The sequence below is a fragment of the Manduca sexta genome, chromosome 19, assembly GCF_014839805.1.
Source record: "Manduca sexta isolate Smith_Timp_Sample1 chromosome 19, JHU_Msex_v1.0, whole genome shotgun sequence".
Lineage (NCBI taxonomy): Eukaryota > Metazoa > Arthropoda > Insecta > Lepidoptera > Sphingidae > Manduca > Manduca sexta.
This window is the reverse complement of record NC_051133.1, coordinates 13770745-13797432: the sequence shown is the minus strand read 5'-3', so window position 1 is coordinate 13797432 and position 26688 is coordinate 13770745. Positions and strand designations below refer to the sequence as shown.

At 38.7% G+C, this 26688-nt stretch overlaps 2 protein-coding genes across 4 annotated transcripts; one reads left to right on the top strand and one right to left on the bottom strand.

Annotated features, from left to right (window-relative positions):
- The first annotated feature begins 540 nt into the window (after positions 1-540).
- Positions 541-3366, top strand: LOC115445913 (cyclin-K). Its single transcript, XM_037440407.1, has 4 exons — positions 541-1055; positions 1596-1782; positions 2489-2706; positions 3022-3366. The coding sequence occupies exons 1-4, from the start codon at positions 541-543 to the stop codon at positions 3305-3307; spliced, it is 1206 nt and encodes a 401-aa protein (XP_037296304.1). The 3' UTR covers positions 3308-3366.
- Positions 3367-8084: 4718 nt separating this feature from the next.
- LOC115445930 (tyrosine-protein phosphatase non-receptor type 21) lies at positions 8085-26683 on the bottom strand. 3 transcript variants are annotated; one of them, XM_037440403.1, is made up of 10 exons: positions 25735-26683; positions 19181-19347; positions 18156-18369; positions 13789-13994; positions 11804-13322; positions 10779-11003; positions 10290-10514; positions 9739-9927; positions 9186-9361; positions 8085-8856 (listed from the first exon to the last, which is right to left on the bottom strand). In XM_037440403.1, exons 1-10 carry the CDS (start codon positions 26365-26367, stop codon positions 8685-8687), a joined length of 3726 nt encoding a protein of 1241 aa, XP_037296300.1. In that variant the 5' UTR covers positions 26368-26683; the 3' UTR covers positions 8085-8684. The 3 variants fall into 3 exon arrangements, with proteins under 3 accessions (XP_037296300.1, XP_037296301.1, XP_037296303.1); XM_037440404.1 differs by having other exon boundaries at positions 9774-9927; XM_037440406.1 differs by lacking the exon at positions 25735-26683 and adding an exon at positions 20715-21029.
- Between the last annotated feature and the right edge of the window lie 5 nt (positions 26684-26688).

The window sequence follows — 26688 nt, the reverse complement described above, 5'->3', positions numbered from 1 at the left end:
AATAGGCTGACTTCCTTTTACATGGGTGTCTACTAAAATACATATAGCGTCATTCTTTTCCCTTTTCAGAGTTAGGGGGGTTAGGCTTGGAAAGCCAATTCATAAATATAGCCAAAGAGCATTTATATTCACAGATAATACTGGAGGATAATACCTTCTCTTTTTTTCATAAGTATAGAAAATTACAATAATATTGTAATTTTAAATGCTGTATATATTCACGTAATTTTAACCGGGTAAAATAACCTGAGAAAATAACGATACAATTTGTAGGATAACTGATAATTTTGTACAAATAGATTTTATTAAGATTGTACTAGCAATAGCTTGCATTATTTGCATTGTTGGCAATAAAAAGCAAATGTCAATGTCAAATATTAACCTACAAAATTCAAACGGTACATAATTACACCAACGTGTGTCTAAAATTATGGCGTATTCAAATTTGTAGCATTATAGTTAGTTGTCAGTAACGAATGGCAGCGGAGGTTAGTGATGGTTCACTGATAATAATTTCCTATAAAGTTTACTGCTATCAAAATGCCTTACTGGTACTATGACAAGAAAGATCTACAGAACACACCTTCGTACCGCGAAGGTATACCAAATGACACGGAAAATCGGTATCGGAAGGAGGGCGCCAGGTTCATTATCGACACTGGCTCAAAAATGGACCTAGGTTATAACACAGTGGCCACAGGAGTTGTTTATTTTCATCGGTTCTACATGTTCCACTCGTTCAGGACATTCCCAAGGTACATAACAGCGTGCTGTTGCCTCTTTCTGGCGGGTAAAGTAGAAGAAACTCCAAAGAAATGTAAAGATATTATAAAAGTAGCGAAATCTTTGCTCACGGAGCAGAAGTTTGGAACGTTTGGCGACGATCCGAAGGAAGAAGTGATGACGCTGGAAAGGATTCTGCTGCAGACGATCAAGTTTGATCTACAAGTGGAGCATCCATACGGATACCTGTTGAAGTACGTCAAGTGCCTGAAGGGAGACAAGGCGAAGCTGCAGAAGATGGTTCAGATGGCGTGGACGTTCGTTAATGATAGGTGAGGTTTCAGTCATAAATGTGTTAGTAGAAAGTCATAGAGCTGATTATATACAGAATAAACATACCAAAGCATAGTAACACCTGAGTGTCATCGGAAACTAAATTAAATTGTTTACTTGTATGGTGTAGCTAGTGAGTTTATGAGAGGCCCAAAAGTACCACATTTATTGTTTTATAATATTATAGAACATTGTTTAAAAGTTTGCTAGAGGTTTAGAAATATTGTTTATTTATATAAATTTTCAATTAAACATGTGACACAGTTTTTTACTACATAATATGCATACAACTATGCTACACAGGCAGTAATTTCTTTCAATTTATTAAGGAAAAGGCATCTAAGGATACTTCTTCACATCAAACATTTAAGAAACTAATTTAATTATTAATCATGTAATAATGAATCCTTTGTGTTATGCAAATGCCCAGTATCATTGGGTTCAGAAACGCTTAGTTCTGGCTGTTTGTTTTTATCAGTAACGGATTGTCATTAATGTCTGATTTTTAAAAAATATTCAAAAATCTGCTTCTTTCTCAGTTTATGTACCACACTGTGCCTTCAATGGGAGCCGGAGGTGATTGCAGTGGCACTTATGTTCCTAGCCGGGAAGCTCAGCAAGTTTGAAGTGGTGGACTGGAATGGTAGGCAACCCAAACACAATGCATGGTGGGATATGTTTGTGGAAGATATTACTATGGAACTGCTAGAGGATATCTGTCATCAGGTAATTACTGAGTTGATTGGTGCCACAAGAATAGGTAAAATTGTTTCAAAAATAAATGTGGGCCGTAGTCAATGTATTAAATGGATTGCATTATGATTAATGATGCATTGTATTCTTAATAGCTCTGTTGGCTTGAAAATATATTCAATGCATGATATTTTAATTCATCAAAAATGGTGTTTGTAATATTATTTTATCTTATGGAGCGAAATAGTATCATCAGTTATTGAAGTACTACAGTGAACCATCTTAATAAAAACATCAAAACAATGTTCTTTGAGTTTATAATGTTTGATTTATCTAAACTATAATTTCATGGTGTACTGGCAAAATAATAAGTTTTCTAGGAATGGTATAAATCGTGATTGTTTTTATAATTGATACAATATAGCCATGTTAACAACCCTTAGTTATTCATTCAACTCTTTAGTCTATACTTGAGTAAAGTTTGAACAATAAATAGAACTTAACACAAATAAAGTTTTGCTTGTGGCTCCTCATGTATGTAAATTGTTTCCTAGAATACAAGCCAGTGTGTATTTGCCAGGAAAGCAAGTACTCTATTGGCATTATGCCTTTAAATTATGGTCTAACTGTATGCCTAATTCCATTGATATTAAAAATTTTCGCATTTATATAATTTCTGTTTATTTGTATGTTCATGTGAATGCACATGATACTTTCTCATTTTATTTACTATTTCCAGGTTCTAGATCTTTACTCACCACAGCCACAGAACTCTGGCACTGACTCTCCTCCCCTACCTCCACCAAACAAGGTTCCAAAAAACGAGAAGAAGCCCCCGTCCGTTACACCGCCAGCTTCCGTATCACCTGTCGCGCCGCCCGTCAGTAAGCCGGTCACGACGCCCATCAAGAACGGGGCAGACATCAAAATCGAACCACCAAAGATGGAGCCCATCAGGTATAATATATTTGTATTAATTATACAAATGAACAGATTCATCTGATAGCAAGGTGAAGGTCTTTAAGATGGGGATTAGGAAAGGGTAGGGTATTTAATGAAAACTAAATGATGAAACAAATAGGCCACTTGCTAGTCAGCCACCCTCAGCTTTGTGGTGACAAACTGCACTGGGACCTACAAGATAATGATTTGTAGTACTTAGTAATTTCTCTTTTATTATTAACAATGTTGGATTTTAGCCAATCTTGATTTCTTAGAGTATTGTATTCGACCTAGGTAACAAAGGCTCACGTTTTTTCTATTTGACTGCAGGTACACTTACCCCCCGTACGGGGCGATCGCGACGTCGTTTCCGGCGCTGTACACGGCGCCGCCACCGACGCTGGCGCCGGGGCTGGCGGGCGCGCTGCCGACGCTGCCGCCGCCGCCGCGGCTGCCGCTGGGCGGGGCGCCGTCGCTGGTGTACTCGGAGCCGCTGCCGGCGCCGCCGCGGTTCACGCCCGTCAACGTGCCGCCGCCCACGTACTTCCCGCCGCTGCCGGGCCGCGGGCCGCCGCCGCCGGGACCGCCGCCCAGACCTTACTACCCGCCGCCATAGCCGGCCACGCCACATTGATAGGTTACTGTATCATTTTTTAATAAAATATATTTGATAGATTTACTAAGTTTTATTTTTTAACGATCTCATAATTAAAAACAATGAATACTGTGACATTGGTATCTGAAGGCATTGCATTGGGCTATTAAATTTGAAGAAATGAGACGAAATATATGATTTAGAATCGCTATATACCATTAATACCAATATTTTTCGAAAATAAAAAACATCGAAAACTGTATAATTATATAAAAATTAATGATACTACTCTGTATTCAATGATATTCATTAAAACATGAATGTAATTTGTATTTGAAAATTTCCTGTAGAATATTAGTATGACAAGCCAAAACGACTTAAAGTTTTCCTCAAAGCAAAAACGCTAGCGAGGAAATCCAGAGCGTGCAGGAAGAGATACGATAGCTAATTATTAAGTGATCGAAATACGAACATAACGTATTGAGAATAGGGACGGTAATATTAGAAAAAAGTACATTTGTATTAAAATTTTATTGTCAGTACATCACATAACATACTTGACAAGACGCGCTTGAGCGTAAAAAATTAACAAAAAAAACATTCAATACTGGAGTTAAATTAAAATTACAAACATACGAAATTATATTATTCCTTATAGATAGCGTACATCATTCACAATTCATAAGAAAACAATATTGACAAGAAAATATGTTGTGCTTTATACAAACAAAAATACGTTATATTGTGGGGTCACTGGAGGTTCGTTCACACGCGTCCGTGGCAGGGCCGTGAGATGTAAAAAAATCCAATACGATATTGTGTACGGGCGTGCACTTTTTCTTATTTACCTTACGCACCAATTTACAAAACATCTGCACTTCGTTTCGTCATCGTAATTAAATCGATATAAACATATACATACCGTTTACGAATTTCTGTTTTTAATTGTTGAATGATTGTTGAACTAGATGGCCAGTATCATTGGAACTACTCACTGAATCATACTCTCATATTACTTGAACAACCTAGTGCCCCACAATCATCAATAAACTAAAATAATAAAATATGGAGCTGCCATTCGACTAGATGGTTACAATAATACAATACAAGCGTTCCAATGTTACAATGAACACACCACGACCGTCGCACCACAACATAAAGATTTATAATTCAAACTTCTTTGGACGACAAATACATTTTGTACGGGAGTTGCATGAACACTATATAAAGGTTGAAATGTTGATACAGGCAACATAACAGAGTAACTTCAGGCAAAATGGATTCCATATGACCATTATATAGTAAACGCAAGAAATAAATTGCAATACGAAATAGCGCCTGATAGTTTGTATATAGTTATTTGACGCCGGCTACAACTCAGTATGCGCTTAGCATTATTTTTTTTATTGCCCAGAATTCTTCAATGACAGTGATCATTGTAGAATAGTACATAAAAATGGCGTAACTCACAATTACTAAAAAAATATTGAAATTTTGAATTTTAGTACAGATTTTGGGCTAACGTTACTTTTTATAAGTTTTACTTACCTAAGTTAGTTTTACCCACAATTTACTAATACAAACATTATTAGTTGGCTGCAGTAACTTACGTTAGTACTCACTTTTTGGAAGAAAATAACTAACAGTAAAATAAGTATGTAATGTAACGGCAGTCTTTTAAACAATGCTGTAATTTTGTAATAGTGCTTTGATTTAAGGTCACAATTGTCAAATTGTTCAACATGGCAGTAAAATACGTACGATATGTGGTCTTCAATAACACAGACTCTTTTGCAATAATAATTTACTACATTAGCATTATGAAACCGCATGCTATATCAAATATAACAATATCAATATTACCAAACATGAGAAGCCATCTTTCCTTCGAATAAAATTGACGTCGACATACTTCCAAATACTAAACACGATGTTTAGACATAAAATACACTAACACTATAAAGGCACAAGAAAATTTCATCAGATCGCAGATAATCTCCTATAAGGCACATGATTCTCACTTAAAATTCATAATAATAATAAAAATCTCAAAAAATTACAAGGAATTATATAAATAGTTAATTTACAGTTCAGGCACTTATTAGTTATAATACTAAACGTGCAATAAATCATTATATTCATACAAATTATTTTACATCGAAAATACATTGGTAATAAATACAAAATATACAAAATCACTAGACAAAGGTGGTTCCTTATCTCAGTCATACTGTAGAAATCTCATCGTAGATCTTTAAGGACTCAACTTAGGCACTAAACTCTGTAAATAGACAAAAACTAGGTTTATTAGTTATTTGTGAACAGTGCTGTTATAGTGACTTGAATGTGTTAATAATCAAATCTATGTAAGTTCATTGAATAAAAATGTGTTAAAAAATTAAATGTTAACAATTTACAAAAACGTTTCAGAACACAGATGGAACTAGATTTTTTTTTATTTAAGTCCTAGACTTGATTAAGTAACACAGTTATCAGTAAAAAATATTAACCTGTTAATAATATAAAATCATTTAAAGTGCTTTGTATATTATTTCACATTTTTTTGCAAACCTTACCTAGTCTATAAATGAAATCTGGATATCTTACCTGCTATAAAATACTTAGTAGAAACACAAAGTAAACACCTCACAGTAATGTTAAGTTAAATTTTAATCTGTGACTTAGAACTTAAACTAATTTTCAATAGAACTTTCAAAGTTAACGATTTTCCAGAATTTATTAGCTATTGATGACCTTTGGTTTATTATGAAAGCTTATGATAAAAATGTTTGGGAATGACTTCCTGCTTTGTAGAGCAGGTGATGGTGTGTGCCGCGGCTTTGATTTCACCGAGACATGTCTACATGTTTCACTAAATACTTGCTTATGTCAATTAACATGTGGGGCATTCCACGTGAAGCGGGCACGAAAAAAAACTCGATGTCTCAGATTTTCGTAATATTTGATTATGTTATACCTGTATATGTCCTCGATCCAGATACAAAATATTATTAAAGTGTAAAGCCTGGTAAGCGAGTTAAAGGACTTTGAAGTATTGACTGGCCGGCTGGTATACGCCACTTCGAATCCAATTATCAAGTTTTTAAATGTTACAATAAAATAAATAAAGCAATGAAATAAATACTTCATTTAATGAGCTTTTTTATTGTATTTTTGGAAATTGAAAAATGATTTTTTTTCTTTGAAAAAAATATGTTTGAAAGTTTCAAACTTGAATTTCACAAAGTTGGCATATTTATATTTTTTTTCTAAAAATAGCTCCTATTGTATAGATAATTCCTGCGAAGTTTCATAATGGGCTGAGAAGTAGTTTAGGAGCTAGACCGATTACAGTGCCGAAGCGCGGTGGTCGCCAGAAAGAGCGAAGTAGTAAAAACTTTCAATTAAACTAAATACTTTCGATTAGACTATTTTATCATGTTTTGCATCGCTCTAACGATTCAATTACATCTGATTATAATATAAAAAAATATATTTATATTACTGACGGTGTACAACAACATTTGAAACTTGGCAAGGATAATCTATATACAATATTGGCTATTTTAGTAGAAAAACGTTATTATATAAATATGCCAACTTTGTGAAATACAAGTTTGAAACATTAAAATATATATGAATAATAATAATAAATAGTAGTAGTAATAATAAATATGAGTTTGTGGCATTGATGTTCTAGCCTATATGTATAAGCGGTCGGGTATCGTGAAGGCTTTTGTTTGATGCGTTATGTAAACTAGCCTGTGTCTCCAGGCGTTTTAGGTTACCACTGAGACCGTCAAATTGCCCTTCTGCCATGTGAAGTGGCACGAAAATGAAATTCTGCATCTTTACCACAATCCTGTTTGAAATATAACAAGTTAATACAATTAAATCTTTTTAAAATGTTGTTGTGCACCGTCAGTAATATAAATATTTTTTTATATTATAATTAGATGTAATTGAATCGTTAGAGCGATGCAAAACATGATAAAATAGTCTAATCGCAAGTATTTAGTTTAATTGAAAGTTTTTACTACTTCGCTCTTTCTGGCGACCGCCGCGCTTCGGCACTGTAATCGGTCTAGCTCCTAAACTACTTCTCAGCCCATTATGAAACTTCGCAGAGATTATCTATACAATAGTAGCTATTTTTAGAAAAAAAATAAAAAAAATACAAATATGCCAACTTTGTGAAATTCAAGTTTGAAACTTTCAAACATATTTTTTCAAAGAAAAAACATTTTTCAATTTCAAAAATACAATAAAAAGCTCAATAAATGAAGTATTTATTTCATTGCTTTATTTATTTTATTGTAACATTTAAAAACTTGATAATTGGATTCGAAGTGGCGTGTACCAGCCGGCCAGTCAAAACTTAAAAGTCCTTTAACTCGCTTACCAGGCTTTATACTTTAATAATATTTTGTATCTGGATCGAGGACATATACAGGTATAACATAATCAAATATTACGAAAATCTGAGACATCGAGTTTTTTTTCGTGCCCGCTTCACGTGGAATGCCCCATGTATTGTAATCCATGTTTACAAACGCGACTTAGCTAAGTACGCAATGCTGTGATAATACCGCCGTTTCTCAGTACTTTCGACACTATAGCATTCGCAGTGCGTAAGCGCAGTGTATATGTGATTTGCTAATATTGAGATACAACTTCACTTCAGTAGGCTGTCAGATAAACAGAACTGAACAAAGCCAAATAACGCTGTGAAGTAGCCGATACTATGCGTTCAGGCGCACTGTGCATTCTCATAGTATTGTTTGTGAATATGTGTGTCAGTTTGTTACGTATATTAATTATCTGAAAGTTCCACTGAAAATCTAATATAATTGCTTGAAAGTGTTATTGCTCGAGTAATATCAAATGTTATAATTGTAAGTAAACGGTGGTTTACAAGGACTTGGCCTAACAAAATTATTTGCTTAACATTCAAACAATTTGAGGTACCATATACACAGGTCAGACACACATTTATCAAGCCTATAATGCTATGCAGTATAGCGGTAGGCTTTATACATTTTCACTATTGGACGCAAATAATAATACATTTCGATATGAGGTTATAAATTCATTTCGTTATGCTATAGCGAATGATAACACAATACAATCATGTTCGTTTACGAATGTAGAATTATTTTAGACATCTTTAAATTTTTTAAGGCATAAAATTTAGGTAGAATATCAAAATATGTCTAAAAGTAGACAAAAGTTTTATTAAATTTAGAATAAAAATGTCTCTTCTTTTTGAAGAAATATTGGAAACTAATAACACAATGTACGTAATACAATCGTTTGACATTTGTTAAGACGAAGTTACTTTATGGTTTAAATTCGAATGTAATTATTATATTTTGAGTAACATGTTTGTATTGCGTCATTATTCACTAAGCATTATAATACTCGTATGTAGGTATCGTTCGTTATATGAGTCGCGACTGCTTGAGATATTGTAGTAGTAGCTGATGTAGGAACCGATACTGTTGCACGTTCTCGATGAGGTTCGCGCGCTGCTGGTGCAACATGCTGATCGTATGCGGTATGTCCAGCTCCTGAATTTATTTATTTCGTTTTGAACAAGTGCAGATAATTGTGTGAAATTTGAATTAAATTGACCTTGCAGTCGAGTGTAATAAAGGGCAGACGGGGGACAAAGATAGCATTTTTCTGGTAGTAGGATATTTGTAACTCATGTGAGTGAATTGAATTCCGAGTTCAGCCTGTGCATATGCAGTTTCAAACAGGCTAAATAATCGTATAGACCGGTGAGGCATAATCACCTCTCGTCAAATGAGCCAATTTGAAGTGCTCGTTTACCATCAAGTGCAGTGGGTTCATATGACTGTGCCCGTTACAAAGAGAAGTTACAGTTGTGTGTGACCTGGTTGTTGTCGAGTATGTCGAGCAGCAGATGCGCGGCGAGCGCGGTGCCGGCGCGGGCGGCTCCGCGCGCGTCGCACAGCACGAGCGGGCCCGCGCCGCCCGGCGCCGCGCCGCCCAGCGCCGCCGCCTCCGCGCCGCACGACACGCGCAGCGCGCACACCTCCGACAGGAACTCTGCGCCGCACCAACACACATGTCATACCCAACTACTTCACTTTTCATCGATTGTGGCTCATGTTACAATTGTTTATTGGGCGTATCGCGCGTGCAGCTAACAGGCAAGTGATTTATATCTATCTAAGGCTGTTTTTCTTACCAAACGGACTGGTGGACAGTTCATTGTTTTGGCGCAACAGTCAATGCGTTAAAGGTCTCGGCTTCAAGGGACACCCATAATAATGTTTTGGGTCTGAATATTCGTACATATCTCAGAATACATTTTATATTAGAGATTTGAATACTTCTTATACATTATAACGTACTGTTTAATACGATGCGAAATTTAGTAATAATTAAATAAGTAATGAAATTAAGTGAGATCTGATATTAACATAGCACAGTAATACAGTAACGCAGTAAGGCTGACCGAGGAAGAGCGCGGGGTCGGCGGGCGCGGGCGCGTGGTCGGGCCAGCGCGCGAACTGCACCAGCCACAGCGCGCGCGCCGCCCGCCCCGCCGCGCGCACCTGCACGCGCGCCGACGCGCCCCAGCGCGTGCGCGACCGCGACACCACCACCACCTGCGCACACACACTACTTACACCAACACTATTTTACACACAATAACAAAAAAAGAAAATATTATTCGAAGAAAAAATACATAAATGCTAAAACAATATCGTGTTTTACTTCTACTTCCTATATTCCTTTACTTCTACAAAAACTTTATATGGTGTCGATAGTTTGATTATTTTATTAGAATACATAAAAAGTAAAATGAATTATAAATACGAAGAACACCGATTCCAAAACATTTAATAAAACGACTAAATATTATCATCATGGGTTTTCTCAAGGAATTCTTAGTTACTACTTAGTGACATCATATAATGTTTACATTAAAACTTCGCCATGTAGACGTTATAACGTTATTTATGTGTACCTGGAACCCGCCGTAGTGTGCGACGGCGCCGGGCGGCGGCAGGTAGTGCGGCGGCGCGTCCTGCACCAGCGCCACGAGCCGCGCGCCGACCTGCCACACGCACTCCCACACGTGCGCGCCCGTGTTCGCGGCTATGTTCGCGCCCGTGCTCGCGCCGGTGCTCGCCCCCGCGCCCGACCCCGTCGCCGCCACCACGTAGAACCGTTGCGAGCTGCCCACCGTCATCTGTATACAGTGATAAAACCTCGCATATTTCATTTTCTAACAATGTATCATATTAAGCTCATATTACGTACAAATCTAATAGTTAGATATAACATAAAATGATCGCAATAACTCCAATTACAAGAATAAATAATCATCATGAAAGATGCACCTGTTCTATCAGCATTATGCTGATGAGTAATAGAAACTTAATCCAGGTCGAAGGACCAAAAGTAGAATGGTTTAAAGAACGGAAATGATGATGAAAAACTAATGATTACTTACCGTAATATGCGATGCGTTGATGTAGCCGTGCGGGTTGGCGGCGGTGGGATGGAGGCGCACGCGGTTGTCCTCGTAGGGCAGGCGGTCGCCGTGGTTGAGCGCGGCGTGCTGCGGCATCAGCGCCGTGCGGAACTCGCCCTCGCCCGCGCCCTCGCGCCCCTTCGGGATCTGCTCGAACGCGAACGACAGCTGCTCCTCAGACATCTTGCGCTCCAGGATTTGGCACTGCAACAAAAATTGTTTGGTTGTCGATAGATGGCACTGTTACAACATTGTATAGTAATAAAGCTGTAATTAATATAGTATGACGATTATAAAAATATGACTTATTGACGAGATAAGTCACTTAATGGTAAAGGCGACCCCTCATAAAGAGTAATAAACGTTCAACATCAACGAAAAATATAATATTTAAATATTACTAGGCAGTGACACTCGTCACACTAAGACATTGATTTGAATATTTGCACACAATAGCTCAATGAAAATAAATAAAGCGATAGTAATTACTCAAGCGGCTTCAGAGTACCTAAATACCTGAGATCTAGTAATGGATGAAAAGTCTACACAAATGCCTCAATATATATTTTCAGTACATTATAAATGTTGCAATACGTCGTTGATAAGGTGTACTAGGATTAGTCACGATATATTCGCGCCTGCATCAGCTCGTTATCAGCCGCAGATGGCCGCCGCTCGCAGATCGCTTTTGCGATGTGCTTAACTCGTATAAATAGCTTTCATTGATCGTAAACTAGTTCGAAAATTTAATGCTTCATTTTATTGACGGTCGTGACAATCATGAGTATTATTGGATTTGTTTAGATATGTCGATAACAAAAAGAATGAAGCTTCGTTTTGCAATTAACAATTATTGAACAGCATGCTGTCTTTCGTTTCATGGCCCTTGTAATATTGTAATTTATTGAGATATTAGTGCTGTAGTATCAATAAGTATTACATTTAATTTTATTGCTGAAATTACACTAAAAATTATATACATCTTCCATATTTATATTACTCACCATAGTTTCTTTGGTGATGCTGGGCGGCAGCGGCTGAAACTTGGGCAGTCCGGTGGACCAGCGGTGCTTGTGGACCGCGTGAGGAGCGGCTTTGGCGCGGTCTCGGCCTAACGTGGCGCTCTTCACCGCATTTTTATCACTCTTATCCCGTCCCATGAACATGCCCCACCGTCGCCGTTTCTTCTCCTTCCCGCTGACCCCACTGACCCCACTAACCCCACTAGTGTCCGACTCCGCAGTAACACTCACGGTAGAGTTCATCACCGTACTCGATATGGCGCTGTCCGCCGCGCTGCTGTGCGACGTGTTGTTGTCGGTTTGCACGCGTATATCCGGCACGGATATGGACGTCACGTTGTCGCTCGTGCTCGACACCTTGTGCGTCGAAAGACTTTGGTACGGCGTCTCGTCGTATTCCTTGTCGTCTTGCTGTAGCGACATCCGGTCGACCGACAGGGTGACGTTTTCAAACTCATCCGGTTTATTTATCGACCTATTAGACACGTTCAGTTCTTTGGGAACACTCGTCTCCCTGACCCTATTAATGATTTGAGCGTTCACGTAATGACTGTCCGGGTCAACGTTAACTGAAACGTAATTCGGCACGTTAAGGTTCGTTTTTGATAAATTTCGGTGGTTGTTTATTGTATTATGGCTGCTGTTTCTTTCGTTTAGCCTGGCGATCTCGTCAGTGGTGGTGAGGCTCTGTGCCCTGTCCCTCATGGTCATCTTCCCTTCGCTATGCCAGGGGAGGGGAACATTCTCGTAGATAGGCTCCTGGGTGTTGTTGTTGATCTGCGACTGCGGTAGGACTAAATGCGTCTGGTACGGTATCCTGTGCATCGGCATAGAGTACATGATGTTCCCTCGCTCGTCGTAAACTTTCTGTATGTTGTCGGATATGTGGTGCGGGTCGATGATGATCCTGGGCTTGGGCTCTAACACCGAAGCTAGGTTGTTGTAAGTGCCGTGGGTCCCGGGCATCACCGCTCGCCCGTAGTTCACGTGACTGTTATTTATGTACCCCAAATACGGCCTGTTTAATGCGGTCCGTGTGGACACCAGGTCCGGACTGGACCCTGACACGTGCGAGTTGATATAACCTCTATGGTAATTGAGGGCTTGACTCGCCACTGCTAAATCTGGAGTAGAGTTTGAGGCTAAGCCGTTAGACGGGTATGGAGGAGGCGGTTTGTATACGTTCACGTAATGGAGCTGGTTGAGATCGGTCTGAACGTTTGGGTTCACTGCGAACGGATAATTTGGTCCTACGAACTTCAGTCCGTATGCGTAGTCTTCAGCGGTTTGGTTAATGGTATGTCGCGTCACATCGGGGTAGTGGACGCGGTGGATGTCGGGGTGTGAGCCGTAGATGAGTGGCTTCGAGGCCGTGGTCACCATGGGCGAGTGCGAGTGGTGGTTCTGGTACCGGAGCTGGGCCTCCGCTCTCTGTTGCGCGTATTTCTGCTGGATGGCGGTCTCGTAGTCCGGTGCTGGCCGGTATGATGGTAGAAGGGCCCTGGCGGTTAGGTTTTAGTTAGTTTATTGGTATTACGAAGATTATTAAATAGTATATTTAAAGGTAGATAAAAAATATTATATTTGTTGTAAAATAAATTACTGTTTGATATATATTGATCTAGATCTTCTTGGCACAGCTGTAGTGGGATAAATACCATCCGTGGGTGATATCTGAGTACTCACGAGTCCCTCATAAGTGTAGGTACCTACCTAACTAAAAAATGTAATATTTCTTTTATCACTTATAAATACTTATAAATATTGTTTACCACCCAACCGTTAGCCAATAAATGTTTTCCTTCTTTTTTAACTGACAACGCCAATCGCCTGATGGCATTCGTCACTGCTCGTGAACATGAATAATATTTACAATTAAGTAAATAATTAGTGTTTTGACAATCATTTGGTGTTTATTACTGTGTGGGTATGTGTTCAGTGAAGGTGTAATGTATCTGGCGTCGGACCTGTTCCTGTGCAGCGGCTGCGGCTGCGGCTGGTGTCGCTCGGCGAGCTCGAGGCACGACGTGGAGTGCGCGCGGTGCGCCGCCGTCAGCGGCTCCAGCCGCGCCGCGCCCGCCGCGCCCGCCGCCACCCCCGCCGCCCCCGACACACCCGCGCCCACCGCCTCCCGCACGTCCAGCTCCTCGCGGCTCTCCGACAGCCCGTGCTCCTGGAGACAACCAACTCCTTATATCCATTCATCACTACATAGTATAAAACAAAGTCGCTTTCTCTGTCCCTATGTCCTTTTGTATGCTTAAATCTTTAAAAACTACGCAACGGATTTTGATGAGGTTTTTTTTAATAGATAGAGTGATTCAAGGGGAAGGTTTATATGTGTAATAATAACATCTATTAAATAGTCAGCATTGCACCCGTGCGAAGCCGGGGCGGGTCGCTAGTTATCAATAAATTTATAACCTATCTCTCTTTCCATACCTGCTGAATCTCAAATATTTAGTATAAGACATCACGATATCAACAAATATTTGTCGACAAACAAAATCGCACACATTTATTTACCAACAACTCCAACGTAACGTAATAGCAAAAACACAATATTTGCATAACGCTATAAGTGCTCAAGTTTAATAAAAACATTACTTTCACCGTGCGCGCGGCTTCACCATAATTATCGGAAGAATGCGCACAATTCTGTTCCGAGTTGAAGACTGCTATGGCGTCGCCGGGATGTGCCAGATCCGCACGTTTTTTAGTACTAGTTTATACATAGTGACGATCGACGATATGGACGTCACGATACGTCAATCCAGCAGTGTAAGAATAAATACTTTAATCACGAAACTCTTTAGCTAAAAGGAACAAAAACACTATGCATCGGATTAGTGATTACTCATGTCGGCAGACGTACTAGTAGCTAAATCTAAAAGATGGCCGTCCATGAACTTAAGTTATACGTAGTACACAACAAAACCGCTTCGACTGTAGAACACTTTTTAAATCTAATTTGAAATCAACCAGTTTTCCGATCAGAAGAGCATCTGTGTGACACTGATAGTTGTAAGTTGACATTTACCTCAACTTCTGAGACGTCCTCACGCCACCACCACGGCGCAGAGCGGACACGGCCGCGTGTAAATAGAATACCTCACTAAACAGAATGCGTCGATCTCGAGTCGGTGCAACGGACGCGTTTCCTACAACTATGCGGTGTTAATAAACAACGCGCAGTGAATGAATGCGAGAGAGTAAGGCGGGACATTCATCTTGCGACGCGCAGTAATAGTTTTATATACAATCACCGAATGACGAGACGTTCTTCTCTGTTTCTCCCTATCTAGATGGTAAACTTCTAGCCGGCTATTTTAACAATATAACCCGATTCCTACCGGCTTCCCTTTATGTAGAACTAGCTTTTGCTCGCGGCTTCGCCTACGTGAAGGACTTTTGACAAACTTTCGCATTTATAATATTAGTCGGATGTATGTAGAAACTTGAAAGCGGCGATAGCCTAGTTGGGTGTGGAACGGACTGCCGAGACGAATGTCCGCAGGTTCAAATCCCCAAGGGCACACACCTCTGACTTTTCTAAAAAATCATGTGTGTATTCTTTGTGAATTTATCGTTCGCTGTTACGGTGAAGGAAAACATCGTGACGAAACCTGCACATCTGAGAAGTTCTCTATAGGAATTTCGAAGGTGTGTGAAGTCTACCAATCCGCACTAGGCCAGCGTGGTGGACTAAGGCCTAATCCCTCTCAGTAGTAGAGGAGGCCCGTGCTCAGCAGTGGGCAAGTATATAATACAGGGCTGATATTTTTATTATTATGTAGAAACTAGTTATCATTAGAAGACTTTGCAGGCCCTGTTTATACCTACATATTAGTACCTGTATGTGTCAGGTTACCTTTCGGAAAATTCACCTTTCGCCACTGCTGCGTGGCCCCCTTATTAGACATAAGATAAAGTTGATTGTACTTCAATTATTACATTATGGAAATTATATTTTCTGATTTACCCAAGATAGCTTTTGCCAGCGGCTCAGTGTACGAGAAAAAGTTTTCAGATAAATATTTCCAGGGACAAAAAGTAGCCCATAGTACTCAGGAGTAATGTAGCTTCCTATTAGTGGAATAAGTAAAATCGGTTTAGTTGTACCTGATTTTAGCGGGTTCAAACAAACTCTTCAGCTTTATATAATAGAATAGATACAGATTATAGATGGAACAACCATATCGACGCTTGAAAGGAAACACTCATAAAAAATAAACTTTTTATTTTATAAAGATATAGTCTAATGTTATTAAAATTGTCCTACCTACAAAACCTAGATCAAATGACGGAAAAAATATTTACATAATTCATTTTCCGTATATTTATCGCCTTTCAAGCGTCGATTTATTATAATGAAATTTCGACTTGCTCTTCACGTCATTTATGTAAAACAAAGTAGATCATAATATGTACGTTTCTCATTATTTATCAATCGCGTGAGTGCATTGTTATGAACACCGATCTTCTACGAGATGAGGAGACACAGCGGCGCGGACGCATACCTCCCGCCGCCACGTGCCGCAGTAATTATTATTTAACGTATTAATTAAATTAATCGTCCGTGGCGCATCGCTTACGTCGAGCATAAACACATACTTTCTCAAAGGAAATCTTTTTACAACTAATTACGAGACGAGCTAGCAGCTCGCCTGGTGAGACGTCATTCACAACTTGATTACTAAGAGAAGGCAATATTTCTTGCACTACACTCTATACAACCCTTCAGTTAAATATTAATAAATTACGTATAACAAAACAAAACTATTTTGCAGATTTTATCGCGGTTTTTATATTAAATTTTCTCTTGACGTCTCGAACACTTTACAGCCTTCCTGGGCGCGGGGCTGACGAAAATATTTTTTATTTTATTCTAATGTCTAACATTGGCGTAAACAAAAAGAATCATTATAATAAATTACGCATACTTATATTTTCTGTAGTCTACAATGTTACACTGAAACTAACCACATGGTTTGGAAGACTAGGTTTACAATGACGCGTACCGTCATCCTTATTTAATTAGTCATAAAAAGTCGAAAAAAACTAATATCTTGATAGATGTAAGTAGTTAATTTTGCTAATTGTGATTTCGCGCTATGATTAAGTCGTTAACTTATGCAACAAATAATAAATTACAAAGAGGAAATAAACATCAGTTCCCTGATAATTCATTGTCATATGCAAAAAAACTGTTAGTTGGTAATTGCCGCTTTAGATTAGTCTGTAGTGTTTATTTGTAAAGTAAATAGCTGAGTGGCAACGTACTAATACATAAGATGAGAATCTAGAGGTCTACGGTTCGATCCGTATGTCCGTGAGATTATCGATTCAATAAACACAGGTGAATTAACCGAGAGAGTATCTGGGTATGAAATTTTGCTGTAGTTTCATCATTTATTATAAAATACGAATCAATTGAGCGTAATCCTCCAACCATACTGAATATTTAAGTTATGACAATTACGTATGATATTCAATGTAACATTGACGAATACTAGTATGAAAATTAAACTTTTGACAAACGCAGGCCAAATTTCACCAACGATTGAAATTGAAACTTGCCGCGGAACCGATTTGTGAAAACTTCGAAACCTAATCACCCACTTACCAATAGTGATTTCAACTTGGCCGGAATACGGTAAAAATTTAAATCAGAAAAGTTAAATGATTTTGCATATTTTAGGGTAACTTTACCAATACTTGGCGAAGGAAATATAACTGGGTTATTGTATAACGGTGATATGTAACAATTTGAGATCTTAAGAGATTATTGTGACGCCATGTCCATGAGTTTGGTTGAGCTGTACCAAGGTGCAGTTTGACTAACATGGGGTCATTAGCCGGCATACCTTGCTTACCACTAGTAGGCGGGAATTCATGAGGGTTTTCCATATGAAAAAAAGGGTCCATGAGTTCAATAGTTGGTGAGCTACCAGAGCACTGTTTAGCCTATTTCTCCACCATTCTGTAGTAGCACCAATCTATTAACAGCCGATTCCAACAATCTATCCTAACTACTTATAAAGAGTTCATGGTAAGAATAAAATAATAAAAATAAGTCGTTTGTAAGCATATCAAACAAAAAAACTCAATTCGTTTTCGAGAATAATCCAATCAAAATAAAAAAATAATAAAAAAATGTCATTTGCTACCATGTCAAGAAAAACTCTGTGTTTATTGGTCCATTTTTGAGATAGGTCGAAAAATGTATTTGAGATTGTATTACTAAAAATGGCGGTAAAACGATCATAGCTAGAATCTGGTTACTTTAGTTGGTTCGGTGGTGAAGTACAGCGATTCCCTGTTAGTAGTTTACCTGGAAGTTGGTCCTGTGCTCGGGCCTCTGCGGCGGCGGCTCGGAGAGCGCGGCGCGGTGCTTCATGTAGAAGGTGTGCTGCTGCACGCACATGCGCCACACGTACTTGCCGTCCTCGGGGCTCGTCAGCGTGAAGGAAGCCGACTCGCTCTGCTTCTGGCACTCGATGCTGAACGTGCGCTTGTGGTTTATCACGTTCGTTATGTCCATCCATCTGCGCGTGAGTGTTTATTGAGGGTGATGTAAAAAAATACATACATATCACGACTTTGTTCTCGAAAGGTTAGGCAGAGGTGCAGCTAAGTAACGTACTTATGAACAAGGTGTTTGGTTCCATGATGTGATAGGGGGGACGAACCTATCGCACTGGACTTGATCCAGATACCTCAGAGCGCTGACGAAATACAATTAGGTACGCCACCGTGGCAGTCATTGGGCTACATGACTAGTTAAATATCTTCCATCGAGCAGTTCGGGGTCCTAATACTTAGTTACAGCTATTCTAACTATTTAATTCGCTAGACGTAAACATTCTTTACGTCTGGCATATCAATCCATGTACGGTTTTTATAATTATGTCACCATCAGGCGACTTTAACACTTGTTTTAGGTATAACATTGTATTACATTTATCTAGTCTTACAGATGCGATGATATCACCAGAAAAAAACGTGTTTTAGGCGCAAAAAAACAAAATCACCTATATTAAATATCATATCCTGAAGTAGGTCATAGTTCACACGTTCAGTGTAACTTAAATAAGATTTCATAGTTGTGGTAAGTTGAGCGACTAAATTTTAATACCGCGCGTAAGGCTTCCGACCCTACTTAACGTCGCTACAGTTTGTCAAACCTGACGTGTTTGACCTCCGATGAATACATTACGTACTCGATGGAACATCCGATTTACCGCGGAATCTTTGAAGAGTTTGCATTCAATTTTGCATCTTAGAATTAGGTAGCAGTAAGTTGAAAACACTTTGCCTAATATGTCCACGGCCTAAGTGTTCCTCACTAGCGTTCACCTGTAAAAGTGCGGCGTATCGGTGTTGTCCTTGTGCACCGTGATGCCCGTGAGTGAGATCGCGATGGTGACCTCCGAGTCGCTGGCCTGCTCGTGCGCCGTGTACATCTCCTGCCCGTACCCTCGCAGCTGCTGGCACGTCGTGATGAACCCCTCCTCCGCTTGTGCCTGCGAATGAAGTGAATGCATTAGCAGAGTTTTTTTATTAGTATGATTGATGAAACAAGTAAATCGTGCGTCCGGCAGTAATTATACAGTTACATCATCAAGACTTCGAACACCGTTTGCATCGCACTGTGCTACGCTTGTCTGAGATATCATATGTTTAGTCTAAATATAACTTCAATAATAATTAGTCATCATTTTCAGGGCAATTTTGTGATAGCATCGTACTGGACTTGAATATCTATTTAACGGATTATTTCGCGATAAATGAGTATGTTTAATGTTTTACTTCCGATGTTTTGAAGACTGCAGCGTTCATGGTCTTGTGACGGACAGAAAAATATCCGTTAATTCTATGTCAAACATTCGCGTAAACATAAGAAATCACTAGACTGGAGTTTATCGGTTTGTTACACTTTCTCACATTCCACACATAAACGTAACAACAGCTCATGTAATCTACATTATGAAGCTTCATCACTCATCACTATTATAAAAAACTTGCATCGAAAGTGAAAGATTTTGCCCTTAATAAAAGCATCAACTTGTCAGAAGAAATTAGTTCGTTAGTCATGGTAATAAGTAGCAAACGTAATGGTTATTAGTGATCACAACCACCTCCATTAAATCATAGGCAGAGGGAATCTTTGTTCCTTTCGCTCTATTTTCCTTTCCAAAAACAACACAAAACTTTCAGGTCAAGCTGACTCATATATGAAACAGTGGTAACATCCAGGTTTTAATACTGTATGTAGACTAAGCCAGATCGTTGCTCTAGCATATTATTCAAAAAATGTTTTTTTTTAATTGTTTTGAATGACCAGACGAGCTTGCCGTTCGCCTGATAGCAAGCGATACGACCATAAACAGCAGAAATACCATCCAACACTTTAAATAAAAAAGGTTTTGTTTGGTATTCCACTGCGCTCGCCATCCTGAGACATGAAATGTTAAGTCTTATATTATGTTCAGTAGTTACACTGGCTGTAATGTCCTTCTAACCGGAACGCAATATTGACTAAACACTGTTGCTTGGCGGCAGAAATAGACATTGCGGTGGTACCTCAGGCTGACTCCCACATGTGAGAGACCTACCTCCAATAAACGTACATAGTTGTTATCTGCATGGAGAGTCACGAGACGTTCGTGGTAACTGGCAACTAATTCAATTGGTCCCGATTAAGGTCAGGAGTTTGAAGGTTTTCTTTCGGATCCGAGTCAACATTAAAAGGCATTCAGCACGCAAAATGTCTATTAAAAATATTTGTAAAATTGTGTCATGGGAACGGGAGCTACGAGCGACTTTCGATGGTCTCCAAAATCTTTAACCAGAAACAAATATTTGTTCTAGATTCTAAAGCTAAGTTTACCTTTGGACGGTCTCGTGTATCATTGTCGACTCATCGGTCACTGGTGAGTCCCTCAGTCCTACGCAGGTTGTCTAGGGTATCGAATGTTAATCAGCATGATATTTAGCTGCTCCTATGAAGCAAATTCTAATCAACAATGAACAGTTAGTTTCATCAATAAAGTTGGGTTTTTTCTTTCATCACGATCTCATGGCAGTAATTTGTATTTATAAGTACGTCGATATATTTAACGAACAAACTTAATCATCGCTTCATTAAATTCGGATAGCAGGAGTTATTAGAACTCGAGAGCCTAGAGCTTCTTTCAAAGATGGCCACGGCATTTCAGTACGCCGGATTTGTAATGATCGGAAAACCCAATGGTAAATAAGCCATTTTGCCGCATTTCAGAGCAGCAGGCGCCTCGACCATTCTAGATAGAAAGGCTGTCTCCCCGCGCCGTCTGCATGTGACTGATAACTCATAATTGCAGAGGTGTGTACTTAACAAGGCGTCGTTAAACACGCGTTATCTGATAAAGCTGTAATCAGCGCCCCGTGATAACGTCGTTCTTGTTCTATTTCCAACCACGCATTGCATGCATTCGTGAGATTTGTTCTCGTTGTGTAAAGGTTAACATTGTTTTGACAATTATATATCATGATAAAGTTGAATAACATGTTTAATAATGGGAAATTACAGGAATTTCAGTTTCTTTACGTAACTTATCACTTCTGTTGCGCATCTTTTAGCCATTTCCGGTTGAATTTATGAGCTTACGTATATGTTTGACGTTCTAAAATTGACAAGAGCAAGTGGCGCCTAGTTAGGAACTATAATTGTGGGCATCCCATCATTATTAGAGCTAGTATCATAACAATATCCAAAATAGATTAATATACAAATAGGGCTGATGTACATAACCGGTGTCCGTACGATTATCTGTGGTGCATGATTCACGACAGATGAATGTTGTTGATGTAGTTTATGCTAATTGTATAACTCATATTGTGTTACATCGCCTATACGCCCTTGTCTTTCGATGCCCTATTCCTTAGAGAGTTAGTATACAGAGGGAGTACACAAATGTACAAGCAAGTCATTGCTTTTATGAAGTTTCAGAGTCTATACTTTTTTATTAGAAACAGTGTCAGTTTTAGCGGTAACATTACAGATAAGGGTATGTTCTGCAAGTGTTGGGTATAGCGTGAACTTACCTATTCACCAAGGTTGAAGTTATTTACAAAACAGTGAACCACTAGCTTTGGTGTTGTAAAGTGCGGTTAGCGTCATCGCTAATAGCTTTCTTATGCATACAAGCCCGTGAGCAGGAGAACGACAATATAGGTGCTAGTATTATAACAACTTATTTAGAGTTTACATTCCAACAAACTGTAGGCTCTCGTAAATTATAGTTAGTCGTGTATACGCTTTTTAATATTCGAGCGCAGTAAGAATTCCTTGTATTCGCGAACAGATGAACTGTTAATGGTGACGCACTGTGAATCGCAATCATGTACTCCACTATTACTATTAGATCGTATTATATTGAAGCAAGATCGCGAAATGCCCAAGTTGGCTTCGAAATATTGTTTAGTAGGCGTTAAAAAGTCTTTCTCGCGGGAAAAGACCTACAGTCTTATGGGATAAAGGTAAAAAACAAAACACACATCACGCATTTACTTACAAAGAGGTAGACAGAGATGTAATTAGGACACCTATTTTTCGCCAAGTGTGTTTCGCCCCATGTTGTGATAGGGGGCGATCCTTTTGCCATATGGGATAAAAGTTTTTGTTCATTATCAATTTAGAACATGGCTTTAAATTCAGCGGTTTCTATAACCTTCTAATTAACATACAAACATCGCAAAATGTTTCGCATTTTGATGATAATAACAGTACTTATGATGATTAGTAGGTTATTGATGAGACGAGCTGCCCATAAATATCAACCCCATTAAGAACCAAATATACCTACTGATAATTTTGATTACAATATGTGATGTCAATTGTTTGTGTGAAGTTCGACATAAAACGTAAATTATACAGAGAATACAGTCCTGGAAATATTCCAACGCACATGGACGGCTTGACTTATATCTAGTGCCTACGTGGTAGGTCTCATGTATGCGCTTTCGATTGGGTATGTTCATGAATCTGCCTATTTTTTCAAGTATCAATTTACTAGTACTGTTGGGTGACGATTTGAAAGAACAAACACACATTGAGACTTTAACCGCGAAGTGCGGAGGCGGTGCAACTTAGGCACCCACTTACTCTCCGATGATGTGATAGTGGAGAAGCCTAACGCTATATAAGGCACAAATTCCAGACTCGGGTTGACACTAAGCAGAAAAACCCAACATCATTTTGCTTGACCTCTGATTCAAACCTAGGACCTCAGAGCGGTCTTACCGCTCACGCGATACTACGCCATCGTAGCAATCCACTGCTTACTACGAAATTTAAGACTCGACATGAGGTAATATTTCTATGACAAGCGCGGAGTTTCTTTTCCTCACAGCTTTGGTTCGTGTTGCTACTGCTGGGCATAATTTAAGAGGTAAAAAGAAAAAAAAACATCTTAAAGCAATGATTCTATGCGTATTAAATCTATTGCTGTGATGCCAAGAGAAGAAGGAACCGATCACTAGGTGAAGGTCCTTACACCGACAGTTGTTTTGTAGTTAATCGATACATTCCACAGCGGGCGAGTAATTAAATGCAGGGTCGTTTTATTGATCTAACCACTTCTTACCATAATTCAAGGAACAATTCATATATAAATAAGTAATAAATTGACTGCCTCGTTGGCGCAGTTGCATTGTGTATTGACTACGGCTGTCGTAATGAGGTCTTAGGTTCGATGAGATTAGGGGATACCTGCCACTTTACAATAGATTTCTTTTTGCTTGGCAGCTTCTAGCTGTAAAAAATTATTGCATATAGAGATTATTTAGTGGATTCGACATGGACATGACGCCGAACGTAAAATTATAACCTGAAATGCATTTACTTCCCTATGAAATATACATACATAGAGCTAACAGTCGAGAAGAGTGAGCTATTTTTCAATTGCTACGATCGGCTTATGAATTATTACTGTATACCAATAACTGATTTTATACTATACTAAAGTCATGCATCCTTATGTAATTCGAGTAACTGTTGTCTGAACCAAGCCTTACATTAATGAACGAATGGTATGCAATACTGTCGCAGTATTTAATAATATATTTAAAGATTATAATACTTTATATTATTTATTCAATTACGTAAGTTGATAATTTTACGCCTTTTTTCGTGGCTAGTGAATGTGCGCATAATTATGAATAAAAAAAACTAGTTCATTCAAATGCAACTAAAACTTCTTTATTTCGTAGCAACAAAGACTTTTGCATTATACCTGTAAGACAGTAGGTGTATAAAGTAGGGTCCTAGTACCCTACCATAAAGTCATACCAATGATTTTGTTATGAACATAATATACTCAGAATGGATAGAAGTTCTAATGCAGTTCATAACTGAAAGACTATACAGCCCTAAAATAATAATAGATCTATTATTAAACCTAGTATCATTGACTCTACTGGTCTATTCTCTTTCCTCGTTCCCACCTACAAGGGGCCTCATATAAATTTCCGGGAATACAACAAATAGTTAACATATACCAATTAAGTAATTAATCATTGTTAATTAAATAGCTAATGTGTTTTACACACAAAAACATAATTTTGTATGTAATCATACAAATTTATAAAAGTATGTTAAACAATACAAATTAATGTAGTTTTAATGCATAGTTTTTGCAGCATCAAGTTATTAAATAAATCATACTATGTAATTTGGTTTTTGCAACATTCTTAACAACATTTCAAATAATTGTCTAACAAAATGTTATTGAATATGATATAACATGTATGTATGCTGCCTGTAAATATACTGAATTGTTTATATGTGGCATATTTAATTGTTGCAAGAGTTTTTGTATTCCATTTTCTTAATTTTTACATATTTGTTAAAACATACACAGTTTATTCTTCTAACTGATGCAATCATAAACTCGGTGAGGTTTCCATGCATCATATCATTGATAGTAATTGTTAAAAAAAGGAGATTATAGTTGTAGATACATGGCATTAAGAGTTAATATGAGACATTATGCCCAATCATTTAGTACTTTGTAATTCGACAGGGTAAGTGGTGTTCATGGACTTCTTATATAATATAGTTATATAGAAATAAATCCATTGATATGGTTTTACAAATAGATTTTTTCTAGCAAAAGTTCCAACCATCAATCAATATACTCAAAAATATACACATAGCACAATTAAAATGTAATTTTAATAGTATGCTCACAACTTCACCTGCATGACAGATTTTTTGGTATAAAAGTCTATGTCCTTCCCTGCGTCTTGAAACTAATTCCATACCAAATTTAATTATCTAGTTTTTGGGTTAAACATTTTCGAAAGCTCAGAGGGTCACAGCAGGAGACTTTGTTTTATGTAATGATGCTTCAAAACTATTTAAATATTAGTTGCACTAGGTATGCAATTGAGGAGCTCTAATTTAATATAGTTTGTGTCAATTAGGTCAATTAGGAAGTCTGACTGTGACTAGACTCAGGTGATTCAATTAAAGTATAACATATAATGCTATGTATATTTTATTGTTATTGGAATACAATTTAGGGAATAAGCAATTTTACTAAGACTATGAAATATAACAGTTTGTTTTTTGTAAAACAGGGACCACCCTGTTTGAGGCCATGTATAACTTATTAGGAGTAACCTGAAGTTAGTATAATTTGTAAGCCTGTATATTCACCATTTTGTATTTAGGATAATCCTTTTTATTATTAATTAAGTCAATTGATATATGGGATTCCCAGATTACTTACTAATTGCACTTCTGCCTACCCCAGTGGGAATATGTTCACTTTCAAAATCAAAATATGTACATTTATTGTTGAGTAGTTAATACTTGACTCACTTAATGGTAAATGATTTAATCTACACATGAATCATTTCCCTACCTGTGACATGTTGTGCAGGGCCATGTGCTGCTGTATAACAGCTTCTGTAAGCCACTCCAGCCTTCCGGTCTCCGCAAGGGTACTGCCATCGATAATCTGCCCTCCATCCAGCATCTGCTTGGGAAATGTCAGCAAGTTCTTCAGGTACTCAACAGTATGCCTCTCTCGATCATGGTTCCCATACTCCGCCTGTCGGCTGTACGAGGCCAGCACCACAGCCTGCTGACAATCGCAGATTATCCTACCATCTATTAAATCATTCTTCAACTGAAGGAAGTAGTGGTATCGCGTCACTTCATCAGTGATCAGACTGGTGCCCGAGATGACGTAGTACATGACGCGCAAGTACAGCTGGTGCGAGGAGGCATGCTTGTCGAGCTGTCGCTTGAGCGGGCGGTCAAGTTGCACCCATCGGGGCTGCTGGCTGCGGTTCATGTACCGCAACCCGAAGAACTCCGGTTGGTTGACGGCCTGCCGCTGGCACACGTTGTCCAGGCATTCTTGTCCCGAGCTGTCCACCGACAGCGTGCAATCCGCCACACCGCCGTCCAGCAGTTCCACGCTGATCACGAACAGACTCTTTGACGCGACGTTGTACTGCCGCGTCTTCTTCAACTTCAGCTTGAAAGGCATCTTCCGCGATCACCCGCCACCGATTTGCAATAACATCACATAGGAAACAAACGTTACATTACGTTTATGGAAAAGGTATGTAGGAAACGATGCATCCGTTACGCGCGCCACATATTTTATAACATTTCGGGAAATTTTTGCGGCCACTTCTACACTAGAGAGTTATAAATAGCGCCGCGCGATGGTGACGCGTGTTTACAAATGGAACTAATAAAAAATGCCAAATAAACACATACGTATCACAAAAATAAAAGTTCACGTTCACAACATTACGGCCATCGCGAAAGTGACAACTTGGTGACAGGCGAACTCGAGTGTTGC

Coding starts and splice junctions, on each gene's coding strand:
- LOC115445913 (XM_037440407.1), top strand. CDS start 541: ATGCCTTACTGGTACTATGACAAGAAAGATCTACAGAACACACCTTCG. Junction 1,056..1,595: donor TGGACGTTCGTTAATGATAG/GTGAGGTTTCAG, acceptor CTTCTTTCTCAG/TTTATGTACCACACTGTGCC. Junction 1,783..2,488: donor TAGAGGATATCTGTCATCAG/GTAATTACTGAG, acceptor TACTATTTCCAG/GTTCTAGATCTTTACTCACC.
- LOC115445930 (XM_037440403.1), bottom strand. CDS start 26,367: ATGCCTTTCAAGCTGAAGTTGAAGAAGACGCGGCAGTACAACGTCGCG. Junction 19,348..25,734: donor CCCTGCACAACATGTCACAG/GTAGGGAAATGA, acceptor CTTCATTCGCAG/GCACAAGCGGAGGAGGGGTT. Junction 10,515..10,778: donor TCAACGCATCGCATATTACG/GTAAGTAATCAT, acceptor CACTGTATACAG/ATGACGGTGGGCAGCTCGCA.